This window comes from Amborella trichopoda, chromosome 13, assembly GCF_054954075.1.
Source record: "Amborella trichopoda isolate Santa Cruz 75 chromosome 13, AtrichopodaSantaCruz75HAP2 v2.0, whole genome shotgun sequence".
NCBI lineage: Eukaryota > Viridiplantae > Streptophyta > Magnoliopsida > Amborellales > Amborellaceae > Amborella > Amborella trichopoda.
The window spans coordinates 35,853,379-35,867,550 of record NC_142348.1 but is presented as its reverse complement, the minus strand read 5'-3'; the positions used below and the strand labels follow the sequence as shown (position 1 = coordinate 35,867,550).

Here is a 14,172-nt window from a genome sequence, read left to right as displayed (position 1 = left end):
GGGTGAATCTCAATACATAACTTGTTGATTTTCGATGCAATCTATGTTAAAAGCAAGAATATCATCTTTCAAATAAAAAATCCTAGAATGGTGTTCCCCACATCTAGGTCCTCTGTCACTATCCTCATCACTCGACTCCCCATACGGAGCCCAAAAGTGAAAATCCTTGTACTTGAGATCTTCGTGGGCTAAAAGATCAACGTCTTGCCTACTATTGAGGTTCGCAAATTGCTATATTAGCTGTTGAAGTTGCCTTTTACGTTCCTCAATTTCGCCATTTATGGAATCACGTAGCGGATCTATCAAATTCTCCTTTTACGACCCCTTCTTGCTGCCATGGGGGCATCGCAATCACAAACCCTAAGTAAATAATCAGCAAAAACAATTGTTCCAATCAACAAGATCTAGGTTGTTTGGCAAAACTTTGGGAAAAATAAGCAAACCTTAGACCCCACTGTAAGTATTGTCTGTACAGTGCTACAATAACTTCTATACAATGCTTTAGTACCTTTCGTGATACCAATTTGATATAGGAAAATTTAAAAAAATAGTAAAATCCGCAAGAAACAAAATCAAATACAAGCACAGGTCAAAGAAACCTAGAATTTCTTTCCGTTATCCCAAGCTAGAGTTCCAAAAGCCTAGCCTTTTTTCTCTTTTAATCTCTTAAAATCATGTGAAATATGACCCCCTCAAGGCTCCACATACCTCTTATATAATTTAATGTTTCAATTATAAAAAATGTCCAAACAAATATTACAATGACCCATATATCCTAATTTAAATTTAAAATTTATAATGACAATGTTACCCCTATAAACAGTATTCATGAAATCAATAAATAAATTTAAAAACTCTAAAAATCCTAAAAAGCTAAAAACCCCTAGAAATAAACCTTCAAACTAAAACTATAATATACATCTTTATAAATTGAATAAAAATAAAAAATAAGAATAATTTTGCCCACCATCATAGTCCCTTCAATCTTATGAATTTATTTTCACTGGTTCTAGCAGTAAGCTACGACATGAATGTGCTCATGTACTACCATGTAATATGCTTATGACAAACATTACATCATTCCATAAAGGAAAAAAAAAAAAAATCTATACAAGTAGTAATATTCAAGTGCATAACCTTTATTTACAGCATACAGCAATCAATACAGTGATATCCAGTCAGGCGACTGCCCAAAGTGGAAGTTTGCGCACATTCAAATGCATATCCCCAGGTTTTATTTGGAGAGCGGGGCTGATGGCTAGCAACCCAATGTAACTTTCTAGGGAGACTCTCAGCCCCCATACGTTGATGGATTCGAGTTTGCGACAATTACTCACAAGTGCAGTGAGTCCCCTCTCCGTGATATGGCGGCAGCTCCAAAGAACAATTGCCTGTTCCACAGGCAACACAATTGATCAAGACCGCCCTCATTTTGAAAAAAGAAAATGTAGCAAAATTACCACCATCAAGAACAGCAACCAACGTGAAATAAAGACTAGGATATAAAAACAGTTTTTAAGTAATTTGGGATCAGAAGTTCATCTTGTGCACAAATCATTGCATAAACAATCGTGACATACACAGGCGCTCAACCATTATATAAAGTTCAGGAAACTTGCACCTTTTTCATGTTACCTAATTTGAAATTCGGCCTTCTTAGATACCAATGTTAAAGCACAGGAATATAGATCTAAGCCAAAGAGTTCATATATTTTGGATTGATATCCTTAAGGGAAGCGAGTTCCTCACAGGTTGGGGGACTGCATTCTTGAATGAATGGGAACATGCTCCAGCTAATTGTACTCCATAAATTTGAGAAATCACTCTCAAGGAGGATAATCACCTTAGGCAGGTTTTTCCTGCAACTAAGTTCTAAAGTAGCTTTGTCACCCATTAGATCAAGCCATCTAGATCCCTTTATCATCACATTTTTGTTTACATTCTTAATCTTTTGCCATTAGTCACTTTTTGAGATATGTATACCAATAAAAAGTTTTTGAGAAAATGAATTTTAGTTTCCCAATCAAAGGTGCAGAACAAGATCTACTGAAAGGGATAACAATAATATGGGGCCAAATAATGGAAAACTATGCACCTCTACATGGGATTGGAATTCTCAACTACATGTAATTTCTCTTTTTCAAATGGTGAAGACGAGTCATCCAATACATTATTGATTCTTCGTTATCAATTTTAGGTTGTCCTAGTTTTAGATGGGTTGAAATCTATTTCTTTGTCTAACATTCCTAACTTGTAAGACTCTTCGAACTGTCACACCTGACACTGATAGTAAGAGATATACATTTGGGAGACTTTGTTAATTGTAATTGTAGAAGCACTAAACCTTTTGAATTGGTTTACTGGAGTGCAGGGAGTGAACCAAATTTTATTCAAGTCCAGCACTTTTTATACCCTTCAAATGAATCGGAACAATAGTTCAAACAAGCAAACTCATGACCGAATAGGTCACTATCTAACCAAATCAACTTGCAGAGTCAAATAGTTATACTTGAAAAGATCAAGAAGTTCTCCAAATCATTTTGTGAAGATTTTCAAGAAAAAAGACATCTATAATGGGATTCAAACCCACCTCTTCACCAACATCTTAGGCATTACTACCATAGTGGAATAGACCAAGTGTTTGTAAATCAACTTCAAAAATATTTAAACAGATTATCAGAGATCAATAGTCCTACTCCATAGATCACCGGAGATAAGTGGTCCAGATTGAATCCCAAATAAGATGGCAGACCCTAGCCCAAATACCCCTATAAATAGGGGGTCCTATCCCAGGTTTAGAGCACACTTCAGAGAAGCCTCTCTTTCTCTCTCCCACTCTCACACGCTCCTCTCTTCTCTCTCTCCTCTTACCTTTTTGGCCTCCTATGGTGGCACACACCACCTGGATCCGCCTAGGGTGTCATGCACTACCTAAGACATTGTAGGGTGGCACCCTCCACCTAAGATCAGACAAGGGTAGGATGCCCACCTAGATCTTGATCTTCTTGGTTATGCTCTCCTGCCCCTATTTTGACGTTTGCCATAAGTGCTTCCTATCTTAAGGGGATTCATCAGGGATCGAGATAAGTGCACCCTCAAATTAGGTGATCTAATGTATGTAAGTCCTTTGGAGGTGATCCTAAGGCAACTATTTCCAGTAAAAAGGCTTCCTTTGTTCTTGATCCCCTTTGTTGTTGAAGAAAAGGTTTGTTTTAATGGCAGTAACGGACGATCCTTAGACTGTAGTAGGGCTTTTTCTTGTTTATAAAATTGAAAGTGGCTTATGAAAGTAGTACTTGCCGGTATAATTACAGAATTTTTTTTGAATACATATCCTGTGCTTGATCTACATTGCCACATTTCACGTAACAACGGCATCTGTACAGTTCCCCACAAGACTTCCCATCATCATTACCAGTGTTACATGGACAACAACACTGAACTTGGTGTTCAACACATGTCAAAGTTGTATAGTAGTTCAGCCTAAATGCATACATTTTCTATATAAAACAATAATGTCTTTAAGTACGTAAAAGTCGTTCGCAAAGTGCTACATCATACATATTCTACATAAGAGGTCGTGAGTTCAAATCCAGGCTTGAGCAATATATACCTTCTTATCAAGCCCCATTTCTACAGGTATCAATACATGTTAAAATCTCAACAAGTGAGTGTCAGGGTATTGTTGATCAATATCTGATAAGATTCGTCATTTGCGAGTTATCCCATATGTGCAGGAACATCCTCCATGGTTCTGTCAATCACTTCTAATGATTGCATATCCACCAAAGACTCCATGCCAAGTGCAATGTTATGAAGTTATGAGGCAGGACAACATCATTCTTGCTTTTAATTTTAATTTCAAAGGTTATATATTTCAATTCTCAATTTTAGGGTTTATTTGTAGGGCCCTTTAAGTTTTTTATAAATTGTAGGGTTCTTTATTTTTTAGGATTTTATGAACCATTTGGAGAAGTAGTTAGTGTCCTTATGGAATTACCTATTTTATCGGGGGTAAAAATATCATCATGATTGTTTAATTAGGAATTTTGTTACAATTAGTGTATTATAAATTGAGAGTCTATACAGAGGATTTAGAAGAGAATAAGAATTATTATTGAGAATAAGAATTATTATTTGGAATTCTCAAAAAATAAAAAGAATTATTATTTAGAAACATTGTTTCCTTGAATTCTTGTGTAATATGCAGAGCCATTGAAGCTAGGCTTGACAGTTTCCTTTTAATTTCAAATCAATTGATTAGTTTTTCTTTTAGAAATCCTTTTTTTTTCCTGGTACGAATCTACATCATCTAGTATCAGAGCAGGGTTCTTGCTAAAGTATCCTAGGATCCACCGCAAATTTTTGCAATTGGCTGCTAGAGGAGGTCGAGTTTGTGGTTGTGCTAGTGGTAAAGTTACATGAGAGGAATTCAATCATCGCAAGAGGAAAATTGAGAAATTGGAGTATGAGATACATCAAAATTGTTCTAATTGAAGAGGTTCGAGGAGATGGCATCAGAGGTGCACCCAACCCGCTTTGAACAATCTCTGGTCGACGTTAGCGGATCTAAGTCCAATCATAGTGGTGAGTGAGGTTCAATGGATATTTAAACTCACAACAAAGGGGAGAGATAATCTCGACACTTGTGAAGACATTTTGATTCGTGATCTTGAAGAGACGAACTATGAAAAATCTTTGTTCTCGTAAAATCAGCAAGTCACAAATTGGGATCCGCTTTCAATGAAGAATGCGATCTCGTAGGTGAACCAATTTATAATGAAAAAAGATATTTTGTGGATGAACCAATCTTTGATAAAGATAAAGCAGAACAGTATAAAGTTTTCATGACCTACGTCCTAGGATAATGTGTGCAATCTTTGGAATGAAGGAGATTTGGTATCAATAATTTAATACACGTATCTAGAGCATTTTCTTAAGGGGTTCTCCATATTGCCCATACTCTTAGAGCTAGCAAAAGTTGAAGATCATCAGCGTGGTAAAATTCATCTTAGCCTACTATAAACTTGAAGACGAGTTTCTGTAAGTAGGGGACTCTGATGCATGACAAGATGCTTCTTATTTTTGAATTTTTCTTATTAAACTTTATGGCTGTATTTTTTGGGATTTTTAGGGTCTTGAATATTTTTTTGGATCTTAGGGATTTTTTTTTTTTAAAAGATTTTATGTTCAAAGTGGAAATATTTGTTCTATCAGAATAAAAATGTCAATTTTGCTTTAATTCAGACTTCTATTTCAATTGGAATTAGGAATTCTTGGGTTCTAAGTAAGGTCCTTTATTATAATTGGGGGGTTATATTAGGGTTTCCCATTCTGAATCGAGTTTTGAGAAGTTATTTCTGCTTGAGCAAGTGCAGAGCTTTGGACACCTGGTTTGTAGGTTTCCTCTTTAATTTCCCAAACAATATGTTACTTGATTTCGTCCTAACAAAATTTGTTTCTATATTAGTTGGTAATAGCGCACGTCGTCTCTCCTAAACCACCCGTAGATCCGCTGCAGTTTTGCACGATGGCCACTAGAGGAAAACGTGGTGGTTGTTGCCAAGGTGGGTTGAGCTGTGTCGACAAATAAAATTTTTAGGCCTAATGAGAGAGTCGAAGAATTGGCGTTTCGACTGGAGACTCCCACCAGCTCTGAACGAGGGGATTACGCTATTCATGGTAGTGATGAATTTGAGGTGAGAAGGTAAACTCATTCTTTATCCAGGCGAGAGAAAACATTCCATAAGAAGATCATTTGAGTTGAGATCTAAAAGAATCAGATCGGCGTACATTTTTTATTTTCAGATTAAATTACCCCTTCTTGATCTTGTAGGTGATCCTATTATAGGAAGAGCTGCATGAGAAAACCTTGATTGTAGATGAGCCAATTTATGATGAAGAACCTTTGGAAGGAGTTGAAGAAATTGGACTTTCTCTTAGGGATAGTGATAAGAAATTAGATTCTAAAAAGGAGCCGGAACCCTAGATGGTGACATGAACTAGGAAACCCTAGATGGTGAAGTGAACTAGAAAAACTTGATTCCTCTATCTGTAGTGGGAGCCATGGACAAAAGCCTGGGGTTTGATGCAAGCTTGAAGGCCATGGGTAATTTTGATTTTTACAAGGAACAAGTTGTGAAAAGAGGGGTGTTCAAGATGGATTAGAACTCCTAAAATAGCAAAGGTCAAAGGTATAATTTAGATATAATTGAATTTGATATGTTTGCATCAATTTTTCAAAATACATATTAAGATTTCTACCTAGAGGACTTTTCCCTACTGCCCATAACCTACCTACAAGAGGATCAAGCCTGAATGTAAATTTGCAATGTTTGGGTGGAAAAAGACTATGGGTGTAACAGAGGATTCACATTAGTCCACTACTCCACGTCAAAACTCGAGGAAGAGTTTTCTCCAACCAAGGGAGTCTAATGCAGGACAAATCATTCTCACCATAAGTTTTGTCTAATTTCAAAAGATGACTATTTTAATTTTAATTTTAATTTGGACTTTATTTTCAGGGCATTTTAAGTATTTTAACGCATTTTAAGGTATATTTAGTTTTTTAAGATTTGTAGAAGCACTTTGGAAAAGTAGTTAGCATCTTTGTGGAATTACTTATTCTATCAGGGGTAAAAATATCGTCACAAATACTATCTTAATTAAGACTTCTAATTCAATTGGAATTAGGATATCTTGAGTTCTAAGTAAGGTCTTTTACTAAAAATGGTAGTCTGTACAGAGAATTTAGAAAAGAGACTTGATTTAATATTTGGAATCATTGTTTCCTTAAATTCTTATGAATTCTGCAGAACCATTGAAGCTAAGTTTGCTAGATTCCTTTTAATTTCAAATCAATTCATCACTTTTTCCAGAAATCTTCATGCTTATCTTTTCTATATGAATCTGCATCAGAATACAACATACATCTCTACTCACTGACTTGTTTTACATCTCATGACCCTTTTTATGCATGATCGTATTATTTTATTATTATTATTATTATTATTGTTGTTGTTGTTATTATTATTGTTATTATTATTGTTGTTATTATTATTATTATTATTATTATTATTATTATTATTATTATTATTATTATTATTATTATTATTATTATTATTATTATTATTATTATTATTATTATTATTATTATTATTATTATTATTATTATTATTATTCTTATTATTATCATCATCATCATCATCAACATCATCATCATTATCATTATCATCATCATCATCATCATCATCATCATCATCATCATCATCATCATTATTATCATTATTATCATCATTATCATCATTATCATTATCATTATCATTATCATTATCATTATCATTATCATTATCATTATCATTATCATTATTATTATTATTATTATTGTTATTATTATTGCTACTACTATAAAATTTCTCCACTCCATAGTTCTGCCAATTCCTTGCCTCACAAAGTGTTTACAAATGCAATACAATAAATGCTTCGAAAACAAAACCATAATAGCACAAGGGAATTTGCTCATGTTCTCATGGCAAGGGAGCCACTGGTTGTAAGTGCATCGATAGGATCTAGAATCAGTATAACAAGTTTCTTTAAGTATAGATGAGACCAAAAGTGGCTACTTATTTAAATTATCGTAGTCTAAGATATAAACTTCAGAAGGCCATCAGCAATTGTTGATTTGAGAAATATTGGTATCTAAGACAGTTAATCTAAAGCCCTTACTAGCTTTGTAAATTCCCCTAGTATGTAGCCCTGATTATATATGGCAACTCTTATTTACATGTGGGGATGATCAGAAAGCCATGATTTGTGATATTTCTTAAAGCACAAATTCGTCAACTCATCAAGCATTTATGTGATATATGCACAATGAGCATGAGTGAACACAATGAGAAGTACTCTATGATGATGGGTTCTGGATTCCACTGCTCATCAGTACAATGTAGGTTCTTTGATATATCTAACTACAACCTGAGATTTGCCCATACCATTTATTTTCAATGTGGACTTATATCTTTCCATGGTTTTTGCACTAAATTATTTTCTCAAATATTTCTTGGAAGACTTTTTTTAGATTTTAATTGCATATTTCAGTTTTATATAGAATAAACAGTATATCATGAAATACTATCTAATTCATCAGCTCCTAGTTTTTGGCTGTGGATAGACCAACATGGTCATCTTTGCTATGATTTATAAAATTTGGTTGCCAATGACCTCGGTTATGCACTGTAATTTGGTCCGAATCTTTGCATTTTTCAGAAAAACTTAGAAACAAAAGGAAAATAAAAGAATTTAAAAGGAGATACACACTACTCAAAAATCATGCACATACAAATTACTTGCTAGATATATTACTAAACCCTTAAACAACCCCCAAAAAAAAGAAAAAAATAACTTCCATTCAAAACAACTTGCTTTTCTTTAGTTATAATAGCAATGCATAAATTAGCCTATACACAAATAAGTTTGTTGATCCTGCCAGAAGCTTCACTCTAACCTAAATTCACGAACAATTGGTGAAAGAATGAAACTGCATATGACATCTTAGAAAAAATGCCTCTTGATGGTTTTAGAACTTGTTGAGGTTGAAAAGGCCAAAGACAATGACCAAGGAATTTCAGACATTGCATCACTTCAGTCAGTCCAAATTCTATCAATGCCTAAAGAAGATGAAAACATCAAAGCAAACAACCATCCAGATTATTGTATCCTTATTTTCAGGGATTGGAGTGTCATTTACACTTTAACATGTCAGATACAGCCACCCATCCATGCCACACTGTAACCAAGGGAAACTCATTTCACTGAGAGGTATATTCGTACATTTTTAGTTCATGCCTCGACATTATCTTCTCTTTATGTGGATAATTTAGTTCTTCTAAGGGGTATTTAACCTCATGTCTTTAGAAGACTTCACATGTGCGCATATGAAGGCTATCATATCAATATGATTCATTGGGATATGGAATTATTATCTGTTTCTCACATGTCAATACATATTGCTACAGTGGGAGGGGTTTACTGCTAGCCATCACTGATGAAATCTTACTGACAATGAGATTTCGGTTATATTTGCTTACCTTCAAATTTTGGCAGCTCCTTGCAATTGCAAACAGAGATTCATCTGTGATGAATGTCCCACCAATGTTTAGATGTTGTAAAGAAACAGCTCTTGAAACCTGAACAAACAAAATCGGTTGAGAAAGCTATGAAATAAAAGAGAAAGGTAGCATACCACCATATCATAGCTGTTTAAATTCCAAGATGATGAAACTCAATATACGCAAGTGATAACATATAATCCAACATAATAAAAATATACATTCAAACATAAACCCATGAGAAGCATGTCGTATGAGTGTGTCATCTTGCTAGCACATTAACCCAGTCATTTTAATTGACATCCACAAATAACAGAAATTACTGCCATAAAATTCCTTGCAAGATAACATATTCGTGTGTCAAACATGAGGAAACAAACAAATGCCATTTCGTCCACTGCAAGATGGCTCCAGATATGATCAAGCGTCTTAAAACTCTTTGACATTCCTTTGGTATTCCACATAGCAGTTGAGAACATCTTAGAACAGTAGATGTCACCTCCCCTATCAGCAGCCAGCCAAAACTTGGGGCGCCTAATGAAACCTGGCAGTCATCTGGTCCATATGGTTAGAAAGAAATCATCAGGTCTCCCAAAATAGAGTTTTGAGAGTGACTACAACCAAAGAATGAATTAAGAGCCTCACAAAATCATGTTGACTCTTAATAGGAAGGGTTCAAGGGGCTCCATAGACTCTCAGCAACAGACCTCCACTGTTAATGCTACACCAATTACCACACCTACTCCTGCAAAACAGCCCCATACAGAAACCATGGAAGCCAGATCCTCTTAACATACTCAGGACCAGTTGCCCATAAAGATTTCAATACAGGCCAAAACCATTAGCATTAACTAATAGGGCTACATAATTTTGATAGAAATCGGGGCAATATGGAGTGTGGCGCAGCTAACACCCTCACATGGTCAAAAAGAATCTCAGAGGGCCTGCGGACACTAGACATGTGTTTGATGAAATACGATATCCCGTTGGCAGCTCCATATATGGTTCTTTTAGGTCTCCATGTAGAAACGCATTCTAAATATTCATCTGGAATATCTACCAATCATAGGCAAGTGCAAGGATAAAATAACTCCAATCATGTCCAATTCCACCATAGGACTAAATGTTTCATCATAGTCTAGCCTGATTTCTTGATTCTTATCCATCTGCAACTAGCTTTGCATTGAATTGCTCAATTGATCCATCTGCCATATACTTTATTTTATAAACCCATTTCAAGCCCATAACATTTTTTTGGCTTGTTCTATCATGTAATAAGCTCAAATTAGATTTCATAGCATAAGTGCATGGGGAAGAATCAATTTGAGTTTTTGGGCAGCAACCTGAATGTCTTCTTCAATTTTTGGAAGTTTTAGAGGGGAATACATTCGTTTTCATCAAAGGTCAAATGTTGATAAATCAAAATTCTCTTGGTTTTTGAACAATAATAGGGATATCCTTTGCGCATATTATTGTAGCGTATGAATACGCATATCTCAGCTTTCTGCATCAACTTATCCCTTTGACTTCCATCCACATGAACATAACAATAGCATCCAAAAAAAATCACACATCATGCTATTATCTGGGTGTCTTCCAAGAAGAGAAGTATGTCGACTGTCTACCAGTAATCATGGAAGCCAAGAAATCAACAACATGTACCGTAGTGTGAAAAACATCACTCCATATAAATTTGAGTACTCCACTAGCCTCACACACAGGACTGGCCTTGTGGTCTATAAGAGGAAAACTCTTCCTCGGTTTTGTTGTTGGAAATGACATCCCTGAATTTTTCATATTTATACTCTCTCCTTCATCACTTTGGAATCAAGCAATGCAGAATTGAAAATATGACTCAACAAAGGAGCAATTTCAACAAACACATCAAGAACATTAGATTTTTGCTTCAGGAGAAGATCAAAGTGAATCCACCATGATCATCAATGAAAAGAATATACCACAATATTTAGATTGAGATTTAGATTCCATGGAGAAAGGCCCCAAAATTAGCATGTATTAACTGTAAAGGAAAAGTGACAATATTATTATTAACATTGAAAGGAAGCTCACAAGGTTGGCCAAGTTGACAACTTGAACATAAAAAGTGGCTCCTTTTATTATTTGAAATACATGAAATGAAACAGACACTCTTTAGACTCTACAAAAGACTTTGACCACAAATGAGCAAATTGCTGATGCGCTATAAACTCGTCGGCTTTATTACGAAGGAAAACTGAGGAAGACAGATTCACAATGACTCGAAACTCCTTTTCTTGACTATGACCATCCTTGATAGAATTTCTAGATGATGATATAGATTTCCTTTCATATTCCTTCAAGAAATGTGGTTTTCATGCTAAGATCATTTGGGAACAAAGAGTTAGGGCTAAATATCGAGAAGCTCTTCAAATCATTTGATAACTCTAACACAAAAATAAAATTTAACTTAATTTTAGGAACTAACAAGGTATTAGGCAAAGAAAATGAAGGAAAGGACGACGAGATAGCGGCATTTTCAACGCCAGTGACGGAAAGCTGAGTACGATACCCTGTAATGACTTTCCTTTTTACCAACATACAAAACAAAGGAAGAAAACTTATTTGCATCAGATGTGACAAGATTGGCAGCCCCTGTAACCATAACCACCCCAGAATCATCTGAGGGTGGTACTGAAGAAGTCATTCAGGGGTGCAATATGTTCAAATTGGCAATTGAGTGCATTAGGGCAAGAGCACTTCGAAAAACTGGATCGTACTTATGGAAACACTGGGAATACTTTCTTTTTCCACAAAGCTGATATATAATGGTATAGTTGATAGGGATATACTGTTTACCCCGGAATGTGGTTGCTTGTAATGACTAATATATCCATGATTTCCATAATGCTGGGCTAGGTGGATTTAATCACCATCATTCATGAACAAAGGCTTATTTTATTCCTCTCCCTCGGCTTCTAGCAAACATGTTGGATTTATAAGAATCAACATTTAAACATCATGAATCTCTTTCTTTTGCTTCAACTATTTTCTTGAACAAGTCTTCATGTTAGTGCCAGAGTGGGAAAAATTCATTGAAACCGCGTGTAGATAGTATAGACATGACCAATCCTCCAAGCAGGTAGAGTACTTCATCACCATTGCTAACCTCATGGCTAATAGCGGCTAGTTGATCTCAAAATCCTTTCACCTTATTAACATGCCAATGGAAGAACTCTCTCTTTTGCAGTATTGGAGTTGATGAATATGCATTAGGCTTGGCGTAGATGATTGAGAGTAAAGCTCATAAAGAAGATCCCACAACTTGAGACAAATTGTCTTGAGAAAGATTGAAATTTAGCAGCATGTTAAGGACTAGGCTAATACCAAACCAGCTCTCAAAATCAAGGTTGGAAACTAGTATCATCTCTTTCATGCCATCTTTCAGAATAACCTCTTTCGCAGTGACTGCTAGAGGATAAGAGAAGGTTCCATCAGTCTTAAGCCCATGTAAGAGTGGAACAATTTGACTCTTCCATATCAAGAAGTTGGTGAAGTCTAATTTAATAGACACCATATATGGAAGACTTTAGGGGGAGAAAAAACAATTTCAAATGAGGAAGTCATATTTGAGATGAAATGATAAGAAACCTCGGGGTTTAGAAAAACCAATAAGGAAGATTAGGGTTTGAATTCGGAGTTGAGAAGAAGTAAGACTTCAAGCTTCTAAAAGAAGAATCGAGGAGTAGAATAAGCCTTGAGGTTTCTAGAATTAGGGTTTTCTCAGAACTGGGGTTTTTGTTAAGTGATGGAGTAGAAGAGGAGTGGAGTCCAGGTTTCTAGTGCTTCCCTATATTTTGGATGGCACTAAGGTTCAAGAGGTAATTTTTATTTATTTATTTTGAGAGAAACAAGTAATGTATTCGGGGAAAAAAAAAGGGGGGGGACAATGAAAGCAGTACGAAGGACGAAAGAGAATATTGAAAGAAATTGTATGAGAAGTTGGGATGAAGAAAAATATATGAAGTCACCAGATCTGATCCGGGACTCTCGGATCTCATTGAGAGACAACGGACGGCATTGGGATTCATAAGATCTGAAGTAGAAAGGAAATTTCATATCTATTTCAAGAGAAGAATGAATCAGGTGAAATAATATTCATTGAAAGTGGAAAGAAATTGAGATGACATAGAGGGGGTTGGGGTTTTTAGAAATAAAATTTGAGATGAGAATGAAATTAGTATCCAGGAAAGTGGATAGAATTAGGAACTGATGAGATGGATAATAGGGTTTGAGACAAAAAAAAAGAGCTAGAATCAAGAAAGGGAAAAAACTGAATTAGGGTTTGACACTCAAGAAGGCAAAGAAATAGAGTTAGGGTTAGATGCCACCTTTCAACGAAATCCTCTTGAATTGATTTGCAACCTTAGCTTTGATATGATGAAAATTATTCAAGAAGGAAAGAAGAATAAAAGACCAATTCCTCCTGATGATTTGAATCTTTTTGGACAAAATGGGATAGATTCAAACACAGAAAGAGGATTACACGGTAAAAGAAAACTGAGAATATAGAGACAGGGAAAACATGGACAGAAATTAGACAGATATTTTAAAAGCAACAAGCAATCATGAGACTTTAGAGATAACAAGGTAGGATAGTGAATCTCCATTTTTCTCGTGCTTTTGATGTAAATCCTTTCTATATCTTCATGTATTTTGAGAATAAGACATTTTCTTGGTTAAATAAATTGTAACAAAATGTAAATAACAAAGCATTCGCAAGTGATCAAGGAAAAATGTACCCAATTTATATTAATGAATAGCCCCAAAAGAGTGAATTACAGTTTATCATTTTTGTTCTTTCTTATTTCTTGAAGGTTAGAAATGCAATTTTGAAGCAAACAATCCATGGCTAGAGAGGGAGCCCGCAAACCTTCCCTTTTTACTAGAGCAGCAGAAATACCCATCACACAAACCTAGTGTAAAGTGCCCACTGCACAATTTTGAACATAGTTTTTCTCCATTTGGAATTTTTTGTGACTCCAATAGCTCATACGCCATACAATTTTGTATACTCCTAATTTTTTTG

General features: G+C 35.2%; 1 protein-coding gene across 5 annotated transcripts in view; it reads right to left on the bottom strand.

Moving 5' to 3' along the window:
* Positions 1-974: 974 nt before the first annotated feature.
* LOC18446303 (F-box/RNI-like superfamily protein) overlaps positions 975-14,172 on the bottom strand; it is a 28,721-nt gene continuing 15,523 nt past the window's right edge. For all 5 annotated transcript variants that reach the window (XR_016047122.1, XM_088855252.1, XM_088855253.1 and 2 more), the window contains 2 exons: positions 9,087-9,185; positions 975-1,391 (listed from right to left, as the gene is read on the bottom strand). Coding sequence is in view for 4 of the 5 variants with exons in the window: in XM_088855252.1 (XP_088711378.1) it covers positions 1,179-1,391; positions 9,087-9,185 (312 nt within the window). In the remaining variant the exon portion in view is untranslated. The remainder of the gene's footprint in view (positions 1,392-9,086; positions 9,186-14,172) is intronic.